General features: G+C 44.2%; 1 protein-coding gene across 1 annotated transcript in view; it reads left to right on the top strand.

The window, feature by feature from the left end:
• The window catches only part of LOC146072999 (cadherin-related family member 4-like), a 145,411-nt gene that overhangs the window by 95,079 nt on the left and 28,989 nt on the right, over positions 1–21,343 (top strand). The window contains exons 15-19 of the mRNA XM_083180172.1: positions 3,178–3,337; positions 5,756–5,861; positions 6,725–6,940; positions 9,360–9,505; positions 19,215–19,356. Of these exons, the coding sequence (XP_083036298.1) occupies positions 3,178–3,337; positions 5,756–5,861; positions 6,725–6,940; positions 9,360–9,505; positions 19,215–19,356 (770 nt within the window). The remainder of the gene's footprint in view (positions 1–3,177; positions 3,338–5,755; positions 5,862–6,724; positions 6,941–9,359; positions 9,506–19,214; positions 19,357–21,343) is intronic.

Genomic DNA, 21,343 nt, shown 5'->3' with positions numbered 1-21,343 from the left:
CACTGTAGCTCTTGCCTGTCCCTGCAGCTTCTCTCTCCCTGCTCAGTATCTGCCCCCCCCTCTCCCTGCCCAGTATCTGCCCCCCTCTCCCTGCCCAGTATCTCATACCCTCCAACTGTACAGATTTTGCCGGTACAGTACCGGTTTTTAACAGTCTGTACCGGCAAAATCAGTTTGTACCGAATGTACCGCTTTTTTTTAACTTACAGTGCGCCGCAAAAAATCCTTCTATTGGCTGCTGCTGTCAGTTCCTGTGCCCCGCTGCTTGCTTCCCTGTGGTGCCGTGCGCCGGCTCTCCCCTCTCCCCCTCCACTCCCATGAGTGCATTGCGGCCTGCGGGCATTGCATGGCGTCATGACGTCACGCGCCAGCACCGCACTCAGGGGAAGGAGTCGGACGTGCAGACAGAGAATCTCTGTGAGGGAGAGAGGGATGCGGTGGCCAGCCCCGGCACGCGCATGAGGGGGGGGGGGATGATTCTCCATGAGGACGCAGTGGTCGCAGCCCCGGTCCGGAGCCTGCCAAAGTAACAGCAAGCACATCATCCAGAGTGCAGCAAGTAGGTGGCTCACTAAATCACTCCAGCGGTGTCTTATAGTATCCAGCATCATGTCGCACCTGTTTGCAGCTCATGTCACGTGGTGGCTATATACTGATTTAATATGCCAGCAGCCCACCAAGCCACCATGTGACATGAGCTGCATCAGGTGCTGGGCCGGGGTGGGGAAGGGGGGGGAGCGGGGGAGGGTGCCATATGCCCCCCAGGGCTCTGTTACCCTCCAACATGCCTTGCCCCCCCTTTACCCATGGCCACGCCCCCTTTCAGTATGTGTACCGATTTCTGCCCTAAAAATGTTGGAGGGTATGGTATCTATCCCCCCCTCTCCCTGCCCAGTATATGTCCACCCCCTCCTTGCCCAGTATCTGTCCCCCCTCTCCATGCCAAACATCTGTCCCCACACTCCCTGCCCACCATCTGTCCCCACACTCCTTGCCCACCATCAGTCCCCACACTCCCTGCCCATCATCAGTCCCCACACTCCCTGCCCACCATCAGTCCCTACACTCCCTGCCCACCATCTGTCCCCCCCTAGTATATCTCCCCTCTTTCTCTGCCCAGCATATCTTTCCTCTCCCTGCCCAGAATCTGTCCCCCTCTCCCTGCCCATCATCTCTCCCCCCTTTCTCTGCCCATGATGTTTCCCCCCTTTCTCGGCCCATCATCTTTCCCGCTTTCTCTGCCCATCATCTCTCCCCCCTCTCTCTGCCCATCATCTCTCCCCATCTCTTTGCCCAGCATATCTCCCCCTGTCTCTGCTCAGCATATCCCCCTGTCTCTACAGTGCCTGCAACCCATGGCAACGAGCATGTAACCCATTGACAACAAGCATAGAAACCCCCGGCAACGAGAATGTAGGTGATAAAAAATGTCTAGTTACGCCAGAAGGCTAGTATGTTCTGATAGATATCACAATCCAAAAAATGTTGATCTCCAGCACTTCGCAATGTCCCAAAGCACATATTAAAACTTCATGAAATAGAAATAGTAAATCAGTATCAGTCTATAAAAATGTTCAGTTTTTCAACATCAGTCCTATATAATAAAAGCATAATGCTGCTTCTTATCACTAGATGGCGCCAAACGGAGCTCTGTTCGGGGGAGCACACATACATCTACACACACTCCTACACCTTCATACCGCATTATGACATAGCCACGAGTCCAAGCAGCTCCGCATCTGATTGGCTGCAGACTAGTATTCTTATAATTGAACAAGAGTTATCCTCATACTTGATCTATATATTGCTTGATAAAAAAACACAATAGGGCCAGATGTGTATTTGCAGGGAGAGAGCTTTCTAACAAGATCTGTCCCTTCATAGGATAATTGTTGAAACATTGGAATGTATTTGTATTCATTATTTAACTATTAACAGTTTCTTATATAGCGCACACATATTCCGTAGAGCTGTACAGAGAATATTTGAACATTCACATCAGTTCCTTCCCCAGTGGAGCTTACAAGCTATATTCCCTACCACATATACACGCACACAGACATTCTAGGGTTAATTTTTTTTACGGTTGTTGACTCTGGTTCCAGTTGATAGATCTACAGTGTCCAGATGGACAGTCATTAGGTCGATTTACAATAATGAATAAGGTTGACACGTAAAAAGGTCAACATGAGTTTTAATATTTTTTTACATTTTTGGTTCTTTTTTCATATTTTACCATGCATGTTTACTACAATTAAGGGTGGTAAAGTGTGTAGAGTGAAGCAAGGCACCAGGTCCAAAGCATGGCAGATAAAGCAAGCAATGTGTGGACGACAGATGTGAAAAAAGCATGGTGACCTTTTCAGTGTTTTTTATATCGTCCTTTTGCTTGTGTTGACCTAGTGGAGGGGTAGCCAACTCCAGTCCTCTAGAGCTACCAACAGTTCACGTTTTCTAGATCACCTAGTTCGGGCACAGGTGCACTCATTACTGACTGACACATTATAAAAGATCCACAGGTGGAGCTGATTACTTCACTTATGATTCTATGAGGAGATCTGGAAAACGTTAACTGTTGGTAGCTCTCGAGGACTGGAGTTGGCGATCCCTGACCTAGTGCATATCAGCGGCGTGCGGTGGGGTGAGGCAGGTGAGGCACAGCCTTTCCTGTCATACTAACGTATATGCCGGAGTTTTGAGCTTATAAAGTATGTAAAAAATACAAAGAATATATTTGAAAAAAATCTTATTTTTATTATTCTAATAATTTTTGTAGTCAAAACTCTGGAGTAAAAAGTCTATGGCAGGTGAGGCAGTGCCTCACCTGGCTACCTTTTCTGCACATTTATTAAAACTCAGCGAATCTCCAGCAGTATATACTGCTGCACTTGTGTATAATTCTGGGTTGAACCCCATGGCTCATAAATTGAGTGAAAATCTTACTCTAGTACTTGCCAGGGACACCTCACCCCACCGCACGTCCCTGGTGCATATCCACCTATTTCATGTGATGTCCTTTTGAGGGTCGTGTTCAACATAATGACTGTCTCTTAGACTGTCTAATATTAGATAGACACAGTCAGTGTAATAATCACACCTGTTTATCTCCCAGTACATTATGTATTGTACTATCTTGTGTATTGTATGACGGATATACTATATCACTTTTCCCTTTAGGATTGAAATTGCTGAAACAACACCCATTAACATCCAATTGCTACACATCAAATGTGTGGATAAAGACATAGACAAAAGAAATAATGTTATGAAATATAAGATGAATCCTCTTGATGACTTTTCAGCAAATAAATTCACCCTCATCGACAATATCATTATTGTGAGTTTGGCATTGATGGCTTTTTATACTGTTATACAGTATGAATTTGGCTGATGAATGTAATGTGAGTGATTCATTCATTTTTATAGATCTTTGAGTTTTAATTTTGTGATTGGGGTAAATTTATCTTAAAGGTAGAATCCTCCCCATTAGAACTTGAAGACCATGATATAATAGTGATCCCTCTGAGGAGAACAATGGGCGGGGAATCTCCCGGTGACACAGGGCACTTCTGAGCGAGCTTAGTTGGAGAAGGGCATTATGGTAGCCACTTTGGGGTCGTGCCATACATACACATACGGAGATGCTAAGCGCTCCCTGCAATGTAAATAGATGCCCAGCACCAATATGTGCTCTAATAACTTCCCAAAAAACACATGAGTACCTTTATTGTCATATAACTGAATTGGCAGTAATGTCTTTGCAAGTTTGTAAGTGGGTTGTGTGCTTGTGGCATGGAATCTGGATTAAAAGCTCCTATGAGGTTGAATTGAACGCACAGAGCTACTTAATAAATTAGTGCTATATAAATAATAAGCATTAACCACTTACCGTATTTTTCGGACCATAAGACGCACCTGACCATAAGACGCACCTAGTTTTTGGGGAGGAAAACAGGGGGAAAAATATTCTGAACCACAGTGCTCAGGTACAGTCGCTGAAACCCAATGCCCTGGCATAGCACTATAAAATAATAGTGGACAGTGGTTCTACAGCAAGTGTGGTATTATACATAGATTCATGAGATGTGAAGCCCCAACAATAACCACATGCAGCAACTGTGTGGCTGCTGCAGCCCCTCCTATACACACAGTGTCTGCGGATGCCTGGAGGAACAGCAGTATAACAAATTGTGTCAGAATACCATTTATTTATCAATGTGTCCTGTGGTATGTCATATACATATGTACATCTGCACATTAGGGGCGCTTGGATAATTGTTGGTATATTGGAGGGATGCAGAGTGGGGTAGAGGTGGTTTCCACCCTGCTGGGGCTGCAGCTTGGAGAGTGGGGTAGGGGTGTGGGGGTGGGGAGAAGGTGAAACTCAGTTTCGTGGGTAAGGGAGAAGGGTACTGGCCTGTTACCGCAGGCAGAGTCAATGGCTTGGCGGGCAGTCACAGGTTGGTGGTGCAGGGGGCTGGCATCCCGTCCCAGTACACCTCTAACCTGTGTAGACAGTGGCTTCCCTCCGGTCCTCCTCGAAGTGATGCTGGTCCTTGAAGTACTCCTGGTTTGGTCTGTGTGCGGCAGAATCTCAAACCCGGCTCCACAGTGCCGACAGCGGGGGTGACTTCCGGGTGTTCGGGGTCACGTGATCCTTCTACCCGGTGTCACTTCCTCCACCAGCTGTGTGGGCTCAACTCCCGACTGGAGGAGACTGGGTCTTCCTTGCGTGGCGTGTGTGTGTGAGAGCAATGTTCTGTCACTGCACATATCTCGCTCCAGCTGTCCACATTCGGTCCATAAGACGCACATAGTTTTTCTCCCACATTTTGTGGGTGAAAAAGTGCGTCTTATGGTCCGAAAAATACGGTAACTGGCTTGCACTTTTTTTTATTTTATTTTTTACAAAAAAGCATTCAGGTTTTTTCAGGGTTAATTTTTTAAATTAGGCTAAAACATCTATTTGTAACATATCAACACAATTTTATTTTAAAAAGATATCAGCCCAACAATAATTAGAACATTGCATCTAGTAATGTGTTGATAGTAATCAGGGTAGGCAGAGCAGGCATATCACTACTATTACAAAGGTATGCTTTTTTCATTTCCGCGGTGGCTGCTAAACTCTGCAGCCGCGGGGTGGGGACTGCCTTGGGGCTGCCCAATCAGAAATGATCGACTGCACAGCATAGCAGGGGGGGAGGAGGGTCTGGGAAGTCACTCTGAGGGGTTTATTTACTTAAATGGGAGTTTTATTGAATGCATTGAGCATGGTCCTCATTCCAAAATAGAAACAGACTGTGCAGCACAATTTCTATATTTGGTTCTAACCACAGTGTGATGCAATGCAATTTTGACTATATAGTAAAACGCACCATGTGTACATAGTATAAGACGCATTTACAACAAAATAAGATCCGCTATAGCAGAGTCCCTGGTGTAGGACTGTTTGGCAAAACTGCAGCAAAGATCTGTGAAGACACATCTGTATGTCTCCGAAATAGTCCATGGACTCTTCCACAAGGATCACACAGAAGGTTCAAAGCTGCTTTTGCACTTTGTAGCAGTCAATTTTTGCTTCAGAAATGATCTCCTGTGTCAGTATACGTGACTAGCAAACTTGCAGCAAGTAGTACAAAAATGTAGTTTTAAAAACATCACCATTAATTAATCTTATTTTCATTCAAAGCTCTAAAATGTGATAACAGTTTTTCAATATGGTGAAATATTCAACTATATTTTTTCTAAGCAGACTGGACCTAAACCGTTAGACTATGATGATGTGGAATTTGCTGGGATGCAGTTCAAGCACACACTGCTCATTGAAGTCTCTGACTCAGGGACACCTTCTCTATCAAGTAAGACACCGCTACTACAGCTTACAATGTGTGCCAACAACTATTCTATACCCACTGAGAACGTAGAAGCTTTATGCAATGCAAACTGAATGATTACAATTAAATCAAAGCATTTGAAAATGTGGTTACTCCTTTATGAAATTGATTTTGCCTGTTCCATAATGTACAGAGAAGGGGGCACACAAAACTAACATTTAAGATATAGGGGTGTATTTAATGCGAGGTGTGAGTGGTGACAGTGAGCAGTGCTGCTTGCTCAATATCACCGCTCGCCCGGTCGTTATTCAACTGACCCCCTGCATACGACGATTCCCCCGCACTCTGTTTTTGGAGCGAGGGGGAATCGTATGCGGCAGATGAAACAGCAAGACTCGTGGCTAAATGCAGCAGACTTCCTGAATTAGCCATGAGCCTCCATGTTTGGGGGAATCCTTGCTGTCCTGTGACAGCGAGGATTCCCCTGGAACATTGAATATGGTGAGCGGCCATCAAGGGGGTTAAACAGCGAGGATCGATTGTTTTCTGTGATCCATGCCGTTTAACCCCCTCTCCAGCTGCATTGAATACGGGACATAGTAACAGATATTTTTTGCATGTGTTTGTTCAACACATAAAAATGTGCTAATGAATACTGAATTGCTTGAGCCAATTGTTTTAAAAAACTCTAACAGACATATAATAGCTTTATCAAATACTATTCTTTAAAATTACTTACAACGGAGAATAATAAAAAAAAAATTTGCTGTTTGCTTTTTCTAAAAGATTATGGGCTTTTGTAATAGCAGACTATATTCGCTAGAATATCCGCAGTGTTCAACTTCAAGACTATTACTGTATATAAAACCATTATACTGTATTTATAGGTACGGTCACTGCTATAGTAAGAGTGACACGTGTAAATGAATTCAGACCAGATCCATTGCCAAATGTGTTCCGGGTAGCTGAAAACAGTCCTTTGGATACGTTGGTTGGAAAAGTCACCTTTACAGATGCTGACTGGCCATTCAATAACATCAAGTTCACTTTTGCGGGTGGTGATTATGGCAGTCCACCAAAATTCTACATTGAGCCAAACACAGGTGATATAATTATCTATTAACATTAGTTTATTAATTTCTGAGCTCTGCAAACAATGCAATGCCATCAACAATTTCCTTTGAACTGTCAACTCCTTTATAAATGATAAAGTGCATCCACACTAAACGATATTACAAACAATATTGCTCAGAGGTCACATCCAGGAGCATGCTGTCATCGACGATATAGTCAGGATTGAGCTGCATGTACAGACAGGGGTCAGTCCGACTGTGTTCAGACAATCACCACCTAGCCAGAGTGAAACTCCATCTTATGCAAGTCTAACACTGGTTGGTATCAAGCATATCATTTATGTAAGCGTTTAATTGGTGCCAGGGGCGTAGCGAGGGTAGAGCCGGCGGAGCACAGGCTCCAGGCACCGGAAGATAACAGGGCGCCAGAGCCGTGCTGCACCGCCAGCTCGCCTGCTCCCCTGCCAGCTCCCCCGCCCGCTCCCAGCTGCCTGCTCCCTGCTGTGTCGAGGTGACGTGCTGCTATTTTCAATTCACGTCTCTTGCTGGACCGCTAGCCAATAGGCGCTTGCGGTCCAGCAGCCAATCAATTGATGGCTGCTGGACTGCGAGCGCCTATTGGCTAGCGGTCCAGCAAGAAACTTGAATTAAAAATAGCGGCGGGGAGCCGGGCACAGCGGCATCAGCCCAGCTTGAGAAACCAGCACTGCCCGCGGCATAAGAGAAGTCTGACAGCGCCCCCGCTCAAAGAACATCAGCAAGAGCAGGCCAGAAGCATCACTCACTGCTGTGGGAAAGCTGCCACCTGGACTACAGAAGTGCTACCTGACAGTACCGCCACACCACCAACGCAGTTGAGGTAAACTGTCCTATCCCCAGTGTCACATTGGGGACGCCACTGTATCACCAACTGGGATGTGCAACCTTCCCAAGCACTGGGAGCACCAAAGACACTGGGGCAAGTACCCACAAAGTGTGTGGCTCAGCTCTCTCTTTTCATAGTGCGCTGTTCACCTTTTGCTTCTATAGCCAGGCACAGAGGGCAGCAGGGAGCCGGGAGGGGGCTGCTGCAGAGTTCAGTCCGCCTTGGCAACGAGCAATTTCAGTCCCCCTTGGTAATGAGCAATCAGTCCCCCTTGGCAACAAGCAATTTCATTCCCCCTTGGCAATGAGCAATTTCAGTCCCCCTTGGCATCAAGCATGAAGCCTCTGGCATCGAGCATGTAGGTAAGTGGCACTTATGTGTCAAATGTGTATTGGGCATCACAGTTTGTTATATAGTATGCAATGGGCATCATGTGTGGCCTTATGTGTAATTGGCATTACGGCATGTGGCTTTATGTGCAATTGGTATTACAAAGTTCACTAAAATGTGCAATGGGCATTACGGTGTATGGTATCATGTTAGGCCACGCCCCCTTTTCACTGTGCAAGAGCCTTGCCTACTACAAATTGGGGGGGCACACACATGCCCTTGCTCCGGGCGCCGTGGCACCTAGCTACACCACTGATTGGTGCACACCTTTACAGTACGTTATAGCTATGCTAAGTTCATCAGGACAACTACATATGGAAATTACTGTATGAAAGCTACAGATTACATTTGTATAGTCTGGAGAAATTCCACATAGATTGGATTAGGGGTGAAATATATATTGTAAACACCGAAAAGTATGAGAAATCAGTGATTCATGATCTCCTCCATCAAGTACAAAATGCTTTTCACCTGGACTTGCCTCTTAAGTGATGATGATTATTGGTCTTTATGTATAAGGAACTACAAGTGTACCGTAGCCTTTGTACATATGACCACAGTAAGGCTTTATATACACAGAACATTACATTACAGAAACCAAACATAAACAGAGCACAAGTAATAATTTTCATCACACTTCTCAGTACACAATACAGCTGGAAAGCAAGGTAAGTAAGGGAGTAATCAGTGAAGGTTCTCCAATAGTGATGGCATGAATAGCAAGAGTACAGGAGCTGAAGAGCGAGAGGACGTCCGGGCTAAATGGACACAGAGTAGGTGAAAGATGTAATTGAAGTGCTAGGGAAGAGGTTTGTGAGAATAGGAGGGAGGAGGAGCCTGCTCCATGGAGCTTACAATCTAGGGGAGGAGGTGACTAACATATAACATAAGGGATGAGCATGTGGAAGATGGAAGGGTCATGTTGGAGGTTCTATAAACCTAAATAGAACATTCTCCATCAAAATTCATGTGTTCATTATCTTTACTAATTTTCTTTACATAATATCAAACCAACAAGAGGTATGAAATAAAAAGCAACAGAACAACATCCAGCAAAGCCCATAGCCTTGTTTCACTTAACAGTCAAAAACTATAGAAACCTGTCTGTTTACTATAACATTACTCAGTTACTGAACAGTATTTGCGGTTCCAGGTACAGTACACAAAATAATAAATATATATATACAATTCTAGGTATTATTAAGGTGCGCGGTACACTGGATTTCGAAGAGAAAAATAAGTATACAATAATAGTAGAAGCGATGGACATGAACAATGACTTGGAGCCAGATCCAAAGAACCAGTTAAAAAATGTTACAGTTGTAACAATCCATATTATTGTAAGTATACTATAGAAACAGTAACAGAAATCTATGTGTTTAAAAGTTTAAATAAATGTTTCCATAAGATTATAACTTGTACATTCAATGTTGTAAAGGATCAGTTATCACAGGATTCTTTTGCTTTCATTACAACAAACTAATACCCCTTTTACACCAAAAATCCCGGATCCGACCCGGCAGTCGGAACACGGAACCAAGCCAGGTCAGATTCGGGATTTGCACTGATTACACTGCGGTACCAACTGCAGTGTAGATGAAGGAGGTGCTTGGGACCGCCAATCGCCGCGCTGGGGGCAAGCCCAGCACCAATGTAAGCTGCTGGGCTGCCCCCAGCCTTCGTGCACCCCCCCCCCCAGCCCCCATCTGCGAGGTGAATGGATGCTGCACACATGCATCCATTCACCTCCTCCCTGCCTCTGCCTCTGCCGCTGTCCCCTATGCAGCAGTGACTGTGAATGCAGTGACTGCCATACAATACAAAAGACATCACAGTGCCTACAATATAATATAGAAAACATAACAGTGGCTGCCAGATATAGTGTTAGAGAGAATATCAAAGTGACTGCCAGATCACACAGAGACCATCACAATGACCTTTTACTGAGGATATTGCATTGGCCCACCATATAACACAAAAGACAACTTACTGTAGTAAACAACACTGATAACAGAGCATTACAATACAGAGAACCTCAGTGATTTCCATATACTGTAGTACAGAAAACAGGTGACCAACATAAAAGAAAAGATAGTATGTTATACAATATAATTTCCTCCTCAAACAAAACCTACCATGACTCCAGCATTATCATAACCCCATGAAACCTAATTAACACCTATACAATCGTAACCCCCCCCCCCCCCCGCCATAATAATTGAACCTCTATCTATTTAATGAATTCTGTTACTTTTAATTACCACCTAGTTGGATATCTCAGTTTCAGAAAAGTCTTCTCTTTAATTAACCTTATTAAGCATTAACCCCTTCACTCTCATAACTAAACCCCAGCATTTTGAGTATGCTATTTTATTCCTTCCTGCAATTATAACCATTCTATTTTATACCCTACCTTATCTGCTGGTCACCTGATTATTCTCTTGTTATGGCTAAGGGACCTGATTCTGGTTGACCTGCAAAGGCAAAGCAGTGGTATTTCGGATGCTTTGTGAGCAATGTAATGGCAGCCGCCCCAGCTGCACGCTGCATGTCCCCGCAGCACTGTGAACAGATGTTTTCCATCAAATGATTTCTAACATGCTTGCAAATCTAAGTCAGTCTCTGCTGACTTGCATCTGAAGCACACAGCTTCGAGAACTGGGCGGGCAACTGTAGTCTGGTTACATCAGCCACCCACCCCCAGATGCCCGCCCGACATTTGCATGGGGATGCTCAGCGTTTTCCTGGGTGCACCAAGAGGTTTCATGGGTATGCCCAGGGAAAGCAGGGCTCCTCCACCCCAGCCCACCTCCACACCCAGTGCAAGCGTCACGAAGACTATGCAAAAATACAAAGGCGCCCACACAAATGGCCTGCACATGCACATGTGTAGGCCTTCAACATCGCTCCCTGTTGCAAATTTGCAGGGGAATCACCTCCATAGTGAACTGGAAGTAGGTCCCACATCGGCTGTGAGGATCAATCAGAACCACAACAGTGGTAGACAGGACAGAGTCAATAGTTTTCTGTTTCCCCAAGCTCAAATTGCTATATTATTAATGTGATGGGGAAACAAATAAAGTGAATAGGTTCCCAGGTAGATAACTCGTACCCTCACTCACTCGAAAGTGATATGTGTACCAACATATAAAGGTATCTTTAGTTGGATCACCTCCGTGTTGGTATGTGACAGAAATCCAAAAGAGATGCGTACCGTACTCACATGTACGTACGTCGTGTTCCTCCTATAAAGGTATCTTTATGGTCCAATTGTAATGGGCCAGACACTTTGTATATTTTCTCCAATTAAACCTGGTATACAGAGAAAGAAGGGGGGGGGATAAGGATTGGTCTCAGTAGGAGTTTTATTGAAATAAAGGATAAGTGCAAATTAAACAGCCTGTACCACAATGTTGAAAAAAAGGGGGCTATACCTGAGGGAGCGATGTTTGGCCACCCACCGCTGACCAGGTAGTCCAAGGATACAGGTAGACAATAGCACCAGGGTGGAGAGGGATTGTGCTATTGCCTACCTGTAACCTTGGACTACCTGGTCAGCGGTGGGTGGTCAAACATTGCTCCCTCAGGTATAGCCCCCTTTTTTCAACATTGTGGTACAGGCTGCTTGATTTGCACTTATCCTTTATTTCAATAAAACTCCTACTGAGACCAATCCTTGTCCCCCCTTCTTTCTTTGTATATCAGTTGGATTGGAAAAAAAAAAATACAAAGTTTCTGGCCCATTACAATTGGACCATAAAGATACCTTTATAGGAGGAACACGACGTACATACATGTGAGTACGGTACGCCTCTCTTTTGGCTTTCTGTCACATACCAACACGGAGGTGATCCAACTAAAGATACCTTTATATGTTGATACACATATAAAGTAAATAAGTAAATTATTGTGCCCATGGAAAGAGGGGACCCTCAGCTTTCAGTCTAGGGCCCTTAGACTCCTGGGGGACTTCTGGGTACTCAGAAACCCCCCCCCCCCCTCGTGCGCCACTGGGCGTGACCAGTGTTTTGGTTGGGTGGTCTGCATAGGAAAAATGCAAAGAGTTTAGTATAGGGTGGAAAATGGCAATGGCCTGTCACAGAAAAGAGGGAAAACATAATACACTTACCTTCCAGCGGTGGCTGCAGACTTTGGGCTTCAGTGCTAACCATGCATCGCCAGCACTAAGATTTGTTTTTCAGCTATAACTAAGATGATGGATGAATTTTTTTTTCCGGGCCAAGATACCACTCGTTGAAGTCAATAAATAGGCATGCAATAGTATGTTTTCTAAACTGGTTATTAAATGTTTGATTAATGTATTCTACTACCTTGAACCAGAATCTAGAAATCTTACCGCATGTCGAAAAATGATGGAATAAGTCAGCACTACCTATATTACATTTAAGGCAACAGCCAGTTTCTTCAGGGACCATAAATGCCCTTTGAAAGAATTTAAGATGTGTTTCCTGCAATGAGGCAGAGTGGAGATATCTAAAAGTGTTCATAATATTATCTAGAAAGCCCCATAATGAGATCAGCAAGGAATCAATTCTGGATAGCGTCTGATGAGCTGCCGATACACATGTATAATTTTTCTCTAAAGGATAGCAAGCCCTCCAGACGTCCACTAGTGATAATTTAGAGCATATCTGAGAAATATCAATTTTAGGAGTAGAGGTGGATGAACGAGGAGATATATTTTTATCTAATATCGGAGACGAGACCATGTTAAAGTCTTCTAATATTACAGGGATTTCAGTGTAGCTGAGCAATTTAGTGATGATATTATTATAAAATTGTTTTGAGTATTGGTTAGGTGCATATATAAAAGCAAATGCAAAAGCCTGGAACCCGCAACCGTTGAATCTGCCAACATATATCTACCCTGAGCATCCTCAATGCTGGCATGCACAGAGAAGGGTATGGTGTTTCTTATCAATATAATTACTCCCCTTCACTTGGAGGATAATGAGGAAGATGCCGCCACAGACCATCCAAGAGCATTTAACTTTGCAACTTCTTTTGGCATGAGATGTGATTCCTGTAGGAATGCTACATCATTTTTATCCTTCGGAGATACACCAAAAAAAATTTCGTTTGGCTGGAGATCCTATGCCACCTATGTATATTCCATGTACCCACTTTGAAACATCTCTTAAATCTATAATTGGTATATAGACCCCATGAACCTTGTTAAATTTAACTTTAAGGCATAACATCCCTGTACATGACAAGATAGCATTTGTGAAACAATGGACAAGGAGGGTAAGACACACGAGGAGAAAGGGTAAGGAAAACAAAAAATTATTAAAAAAAAACAAGGGAATTTTTCAGAATAACTTGACAGTAACCATGTAAGAGATTAAAATGAACAGGTATTCTAAGAGGAAAAATAAAAGGAATCTATAATGCCATAGCTCAGTATGGCCCAACCCGCTGCAACTAAAGAGCAAAAACATGGGAGGGGTCTCCCAGCATCTCCCATAACAGTATGGAATAACACATGGTCTCTAGTAAAAGAATTAAAGGAAAGCGATGGTATTCTATAATAACGCAATTGTCATCTATAAACATAACTCATTACAGGTAAACAAAGAAAGATACTGTATAACTCCATCAACACCTGCATTGATTGTTACCAATAAGTAGCGATAGTTCCTACTAGGAACTTTGAAGATATTATTCAGAGATGTAACTGTGCTATGAGACATCTTCCTATAACTGTTAATGCATCAATCTCTGTGTCGATATTCAATATCATTTCTGACAACAATAATCAAAGACCGCCTGTTCCTCCTGTATACTTTTAAAAATGTTGTCCCAAAGTACAGGTTAGAATAGAGGTCGCATTTCTACGCTGTAAATACAGTTTCTGGAAATTGGGCCTAAGAAAAGGATTGTCACTATAACCATACTAGCATCGGCATATTCGATTAAGGTTTGTATCAAGATATTGTCCAGAAATTCAAGCTGGAATAAAAGTCAACTTCTCAAATAATGTTCTGTGTTTTAACTTTAGTCCTCATTTTGTTGTTCAGTGTTATCTTCTGCCATATCAATCTCAGATAGATAGGCCTCTGCATCGGCAACTGTGCTAAAATCTTTAAACGAAGGTCCATTAAAGAGAACTCTCGACAAGCTCGGAAAACATCTGCTGAGTAGTCTTGGAAAATGGTCAAATGAGAACCTTCACATTGAAGATTTTTATGTTTCCTTGAGGCAGACCAAATTACTTCTTTGCGAACAAAATGCAAACACTTGAATATGACCACACGTGGTTTGCCATTAGAAGACTCTCGAGGAGGCCCAAGTCTGTGAGCTCTTTCGATGATCATACCGGAACATTCCTCTTTGATTTTCAGTTGTTCTAGTAGTGATGTCAGCAGAAAAGACATAAGGTCAGGTCCCTTCAGTGTTTCAGGTATTCCTAATATTCTGAGGTTTGATCTCATTGATCTATTTTCAAGATCATCGAGTTTAATAGTTATTGGTAATTAGATTTTTGCAAGACTTCTAATTTCTGTTTAAGTTCAGCTACATGTTGAAAGGTCTCTCCTATCCGGTGTTCATTGGTAACCACTGACTTTGAAAGTTGTTTATATGGAGATTTGAGATCTTTCACAACTTGCTGCATCTTGAAAGCGTGTGTGTTCAATGGTTTCTTTAATTGCATCTTTAAAGGCCCCCATACATTAGGCCGACTTGTCCTAGGGACAAGTCGCACCCAATTTACCTGCGAGCCGCCCGGCAGCTCCCCGGGAGGCTCACATACAATTTGGCACTTGATGTGCCATTTTTACATGGGATAAATCGCATGCGATTTATCCCATGTAAAAAAAACCCCGGGGAGCTGCAGGGCGGTGAGCAGTAGTGGGGGCGGGCAGCGGCAGTAGTGGGGGCGGCCAGCGGCGGCAGTGGGGGCGGCCAGCGGCGGTGGGGACGGGCGGCGTGTGCGGTGAGCGCAGTGTACTTACACATAGCAGCAGCGGCGGGGACGGGACGCGCAGTGGCGGCTATTATATTTTTAAAATACTTGTCAAATGACCGGCCGCTCTCTGATTGGCTGAGAGCTCTCCGGCCAATCAGAGAGCGGCCGGTCATTTGACAAGTATTTTAAAAATATAATAGCCGCCACTGCGCGTCCCGTCCCCGCCGCTGCTGCTATGTGTAAGTACACTGCGCTCACCGCACACGCCGCCCGTCCCCACCGCCGCTGGCCGCCCCCACCACCGCTGCCGCTGGCCGCCCCCACTACTCCCCCGGTGTCTGTATGCATATGCCTGTCAGGTGGCAGGCATATGCATACAGGGAGGTCGGACGTGATCGTATGTACAGACCGTCCGACCTCCCTGATCCGGTCCGATGCGCACGGGACCGCGCATCGGATCGGATCAAATGTCACATACCTACGATTTTGGGCCGATTTCATCCGATTATCGGCACAAAGTGCCGAAATCGGATGAAATCGTCCCAAAATCGCATAGTGTATGGGGGCCTTAACAGCTCTAATCAGCATACTGTATGTCACTGACAAATTAGGTGAGTGGTCTGATCTTCCCAGATCAGATTCCTGAGAAGTACAGGTATGTTCTACCTCACTGAGATCATGTGGATTTAAAAAAATACACACTGGCAAAATTATTAGATTTTTATTTTAATCCCTTGAAAATCCAGCACAATGTCAAATAAACACATTAGAATGGATCATTTAAAAACATTTAAATAAATACTAGTTCACTCTTTACTTGTTGCTAAAGTTTTAATTTCCTGCAAACATTCATTGTGGCTGAATTGCATTACTCACTTAATTGCTCATTCCAGAAACTCTGCTTTTTACAATAAATACATTCTGTCCTTCTTATATTTCCCAGCAACTGTCTAATTATCCTTAAAACATACGTACATTGCCATTGTGCGAATCTAATTATGACAAGAGACAAATTGGCCACTTTCACAAGTCATTTCTCCTTAATTAAAACCAGAAAGTGTAACCAGAAAGTGTACAGTATGTTTAGCAGGGCCGGTGCAAGGCACCGGAGCGCCCCAGGCGAGTCAGGGTGGGGGCGCCCCGGTGCCGGGGGGGGGGGGGGGCGGTGGTACCTGTGTAAAAAACTTGCGGCGCCAGCGTCCCTGCAGTGCTGGAGCGGGCAGGGGTGTCCGTGCCGCGGGGGTACTTGCGGCGCTGTCATTGTGTATAAAGCTGGCGGCGGCCGGCGGGGTCCCTGGAGTAAATAGAAAATAACTAGCGCTATGCGCGCGGCGGCGCGGGAAGCGCTAGTTATTTTCTATTCACTGCAGGGACCCCGCCGGCCGCCGCCAGCTTTATACACAATGACAGCGCTGCAGGTACCCCCGCAGCACGGACACCCCTGCCCGCTCCAGCACTCCAGCCGGCGCCGCAAGTTTTTTACACAGTTCGCTAACCCTCCATGCTGGGGGTGAGGGGCGAACTTCCGCCCTCCAGGTGCCGGCGCCCTAGGCAAATGCCTAGAGCTGCCTAGTGGTGGCGCCGGCCCTGATGTTTAGTAGCTGAAATAACTACCTCATTAATAGTTTAGATCCATATGTGAATTACAATTTTAATTTACATCTTCTCTTTATTACCACCTTTTACTCACTTAAACACTTGATGCATTATACCCTAGTCCAGTAGCAAGTATGGTGCCAAAACCAAATATCAGTTATAACAAAGCTCTATATATGGCCGATATCCACAGGAGTGCCCATAAAGTAAAGTAAGTAAACCTAAATGATGAAAACATTCCTTGCTGCAATAAGCTGACTGTTTCAATGACTCTGTAATGACTAGTTATTTTTATATATATATATATATATATATATATATATATATATATATATATATATATATGTCCGGCCTCCCGGAAGTTCAGGGGGCTCGGCATTGTGACTGCACGCTGTCTCACTAACCTATTTAATATCTCATGGATGAGGTAAGAAACTGTTATGTTATGTTTATATGCACATCACTTTATGCTTATTGTATGACCTGATGAAAAGTCATGCGGGTTACAAACAAGCCCTAAGATGTTTATCTACATGCTAATACACTTTTGAAAAAAACCCGTGTTGAGTGCCGCCTCCTTTCTCCTGCTTGGATGTTAAAGTCTGTGTAAGAGAGTCGACTACTATATATATATATATATATATATATATATATATATATATATAGATAGATAGATAGATAGATAGATAGATAGATAGATAGATAGATAGATAGAGAGAGTGAGAGTGAAGAAAGCTGGCATTCACTGGCTTTACAATAAAGCCAGACCTTCACAGGTCATTTGTGAATCAAACACAATACTTACCTGCAAAGGTCTGACTTTATTGTAAAGCCCGTGAGTGCCACCTTTCTGAGTGCCGAGTCCATCTCAAATTATATATATATATATATATATATATATATATATATATATTGGGCTCTTTATGTCCGGCACTCTGGATGGATGGCAGCAGCTCCTGGTGTCCTTGCCATCAGGATCTGTATGTTGCAGGGAGACACTTCTCAGTGCCTAGGCCGGCACTCAGGAGACTAACAACAGAAATAAAAACGCTACACCCCAGTCGGTGTGGTCAACGTTTCTGAGGCTTTAATTAGCCTCTTTCGTCAGGACATACAAAGCAGTAAATGCAAAATACAAGAATAAATAGCTTACCCGAACCCAAGATCACCTCCCCACGGCGTCCATGTCCGGCCTGGCGCTGGTCTGCTGACATCATCGCAGTGCTGCACGCTGCTGAGCGTCACGCTGACTCGCCCAGGGGGCGTGGAGTCGCTCATAACGGTTGCTGTGGCAACCTATACACAAATAGCACCATAAAAATAGAAAAACGAAAAAAAGAAAGGAAACAGCAATTAGAACACAGGATCAGTACATAATAAGCATACAGGCAATAAGCATAAGAGACAATGATTAATCTGTGCATAAATAAAGCTACAGGTAAACTGAAAATACCAAGACGTTAGAAGCACATAATCATTATTACAAGAAACATCTAAGGCTAAGGATTTCGTTCATGCCACCTGGAAAGACAGTTTGAAGCCTGTCAATCCATTGCGCTTCTCTCTGCAGGAGTATTTTATTGCGGTCTCCGCCTCGACTGGAGGGGGGGATCCAATCAATTATTTTAAATCTTAAAGAAGATATGGGATGATTGTACTCTCTGCAGTGACGGACAACCGGCTGATGGGTACCCTCCAACGCCTTTCTGATGTTGGAGCGGTGCAAGGCAAACCGTTCTTTAAAGGGACGGATGGTTTTACCCACATATAGCTTGCCACATGTTGTTAGTCTCCTGAGTGCCGGCCTAGGCACTGCGAAGTGTCTCCCTGCAACAAGGTTCCTGACCTTTTGAAATATACCACTTGAAAAACCCTTGGAGTGCCGCTGCCTGTCTCTTGTCTGTCTACAATTTGTTTCCAGAAGGCACCCAGGTATTTGCCCCCCCACAGTTGGAGTGCCAGTCCGCCCTCTACAAATATATATATATATATATATATATATATATATATATATATATATGGCAAATAAACGGGCGTCACTCAGAGGCTCTTGGCAAGCAGAAAAAAACGTATATATGAAAAAACAATTGTAGGGTGGCGCACATCAGGGTTGTTCAGCATCCTGGCGGTCAGGATTGAATCATCCTAGTAATGTTGGGATTCTCTTGGTGGTAGTTGGGATACTGACGTTGGTATAGTGAATGCCGGCATCATGTCCACCACGATGCTGAACGCATCCCTTTTTTTACTTACATGGCCTCAAAAGATAAATTGAAGGAGGAAATTGTAATGTGCTACCATGTAAATATGCCAATCCTTAAAGAATGATATAATGTTCATATTCAGCAATAGGATGTAAAATAACAGATGATGGATTACTCATGTTGTATCAGTTATCAATGTAAATTCAAGTAAAGTGGTTCCTGTTTACACACAGATTTCCACTGTACAGTGCCAGATAAAACACTACGGTTTGTATGGGCTGTTTACTTTGAAAATTGATCACAGCTCTTGTTCTGCAGAATGTGAATGACGAGCCTCCAGTCTGCACTCCAGCCTTCTATGAGACCATTATTTATTCCACAAGAAAGGTGCCTGTATTACAACTGAAATGCTCAGACAAAGACTCTCCTGACTCCGAACTTGACTATTCTATTGTATCAGGTACGCATTTTTTAATGTGCAATAGGGCGTCAAGCAATTTTGTGCAAATGTGGGCTGATCAGACTGTGAAGGGTGCAAGTTTGGGTGTCGTTGCTGGTGTTGAAACACCACGGCAACAGCATAATGCACTCTTCGCATATAATTATATTGACCCCTTAGTTTGTGGATCTTAAAAGTACATTTTAATATCATCTATCCTTCCATTCATCTGTTGTTGTTGAGTAATGCTATAATACTCTACACTGATATTCTTTCTGGAATAACAGAGAATATACTCAAATTCCAACAAAATACAACAACAAAATACAATGATTACTCACAGCCTTGGTTTTGGCATTGGGTCGAGTTTCATGGGACCCAGGGTCGGATTTAACGGGGGGGGGGTGGCGAACGGGGGCGGTCGCCCCCCCCCCTAGGTCAGCGGGTCAGCGGAATCACTGCGTGGGGTATACTCCTTACTGCTGCCGCCCACATCTGCACCCGCACCTACTAAGTAATGATTGTAGTGATGATGGGGAGGTGATGACGCCGCCTCTCTCTCCCAGTAGCTGATATAGCGGGGCTTTCTCTCCCCATTCTGCCGTCCTATTTGCTGGCGGGCTGTAAATTAGGTGGTTTGCCACCCTGATTGCTCACAGACAGTGTGGGGTGGGCTGTGTCTGCAGCACTGCTCGACGGGCTCACGGTGGGTATGTGCCCGTTGTGTGCCTGGTTTCAGGATGAAGTCGCCTGATGAGCAGGAGCAGAAACAGCCTGGAGCTCCCTTGTGTGTGCACTGTCCGGCTGCTGGTGTGTCCGGCTGCACATACAGTGTGTTTGTATGTGTGATATACTATGTATGTATTTTGGGTGAGCTGTGTGTGATGTGAAATGTACATGTGTGTTTGTGGTGTGCTATGTATATGTGTGCAATGCAGACCCCCCATGCAGGTTTTTTTTTATTACATTTATTATTATTTTTTTTTTTAATTATAATTATTATTGGGGGGGGGGGGCAGTCTTACAATGGGAGGAGTCAGGAATGGGAAAGGAAGGAGTCAGTATGGAGGGGGAGGGTCAAGTTTAAACAGTAAACCCCCCCACAGAAGAGAAGTCTAGATCCGCCACTGATGGGACCATTGGCAGAACTGGCTCTGTGGTCAATTAGAAGGTTCCTCCTCTTCAAGAAGTTAAAAATTTCATTGATCTAGTCTCATATTACCCTGATAAGGGTATAATTATATGTCTATCTATTAGGGTGTACACACAGTGATTGGCCTTGGCTGTTTTCCTTCCCCTTTATAATGGAGTCAGCCCAGCTGTGCCTTGCCGGTCATAGCCTCTGTTATTGTTCCCAGAGTGTGCTCCTGGTCCCTTGTCCTGCTACCGTACCTTGTCTGTTTCCATAAAACCCTCGTATGCTGCCAGAATACCTACCTTCCCCTTCTATCCTTGCCCTGTATCCTGTCAGCACCTGTACAGGTATAATGAGTTTGCAATTGGGCTTGCAATCCTCAGTCTTGTTTTCCTGTTACCTCATACCTGCTGTGTCCAAGGCACTTCTGTCTGTTCAGTAACTGGTGACCTGGGCAGAGGGCCTTCACCTGCACTTTGGGTGCCGTGAAATCCATGTCCCTGTTCGGGGGCCTCTGGTGCATATCCCCAGTGTGTTACATTCCACAACTCTGCTTTGGGTTTAGTTAACTACGTTACTGACTCTGACACATATGAACTCTAGTAGTCTTAGGGGGAAATTTACTAAAATGGGAGTAAGACTTCACATGTGATGTTGCTATGGGCAACCAATCAGATTATGTCTACTGTCTTCTAGAGGATGCTAAATAAATGTGTAGATTCTGATTGGTTGCCCATAGCAACATCACATGTGAAGTCTTATTCCCATCTAAACTTCCCCCTTATTGTCTGCAACACATTTTCTCTGTCTTCTCTGTCTGACACTATCAATTGCTGCCTCCCCAACTGCCCTCTGCTTCCATCTGTACTAAAT

This window comes from Crinia signifera, chromosome 4 (assembly GCF_055691185.1).
Source record: "Crinia signifera chromosome 4, ASM5569118v1, whole genome shotgun sequence".
In the NCBI taxonomy this organism is placed as follows: domain Eukaryota; kingdom Metazoa; phylum Chordata; class Amphibia; order Anura; family Myobatrachidae; genus Crinia; species Crinia signifera.
This window is presented reverse-complemented; position numbering and strand designations above follow the sequence as displayed.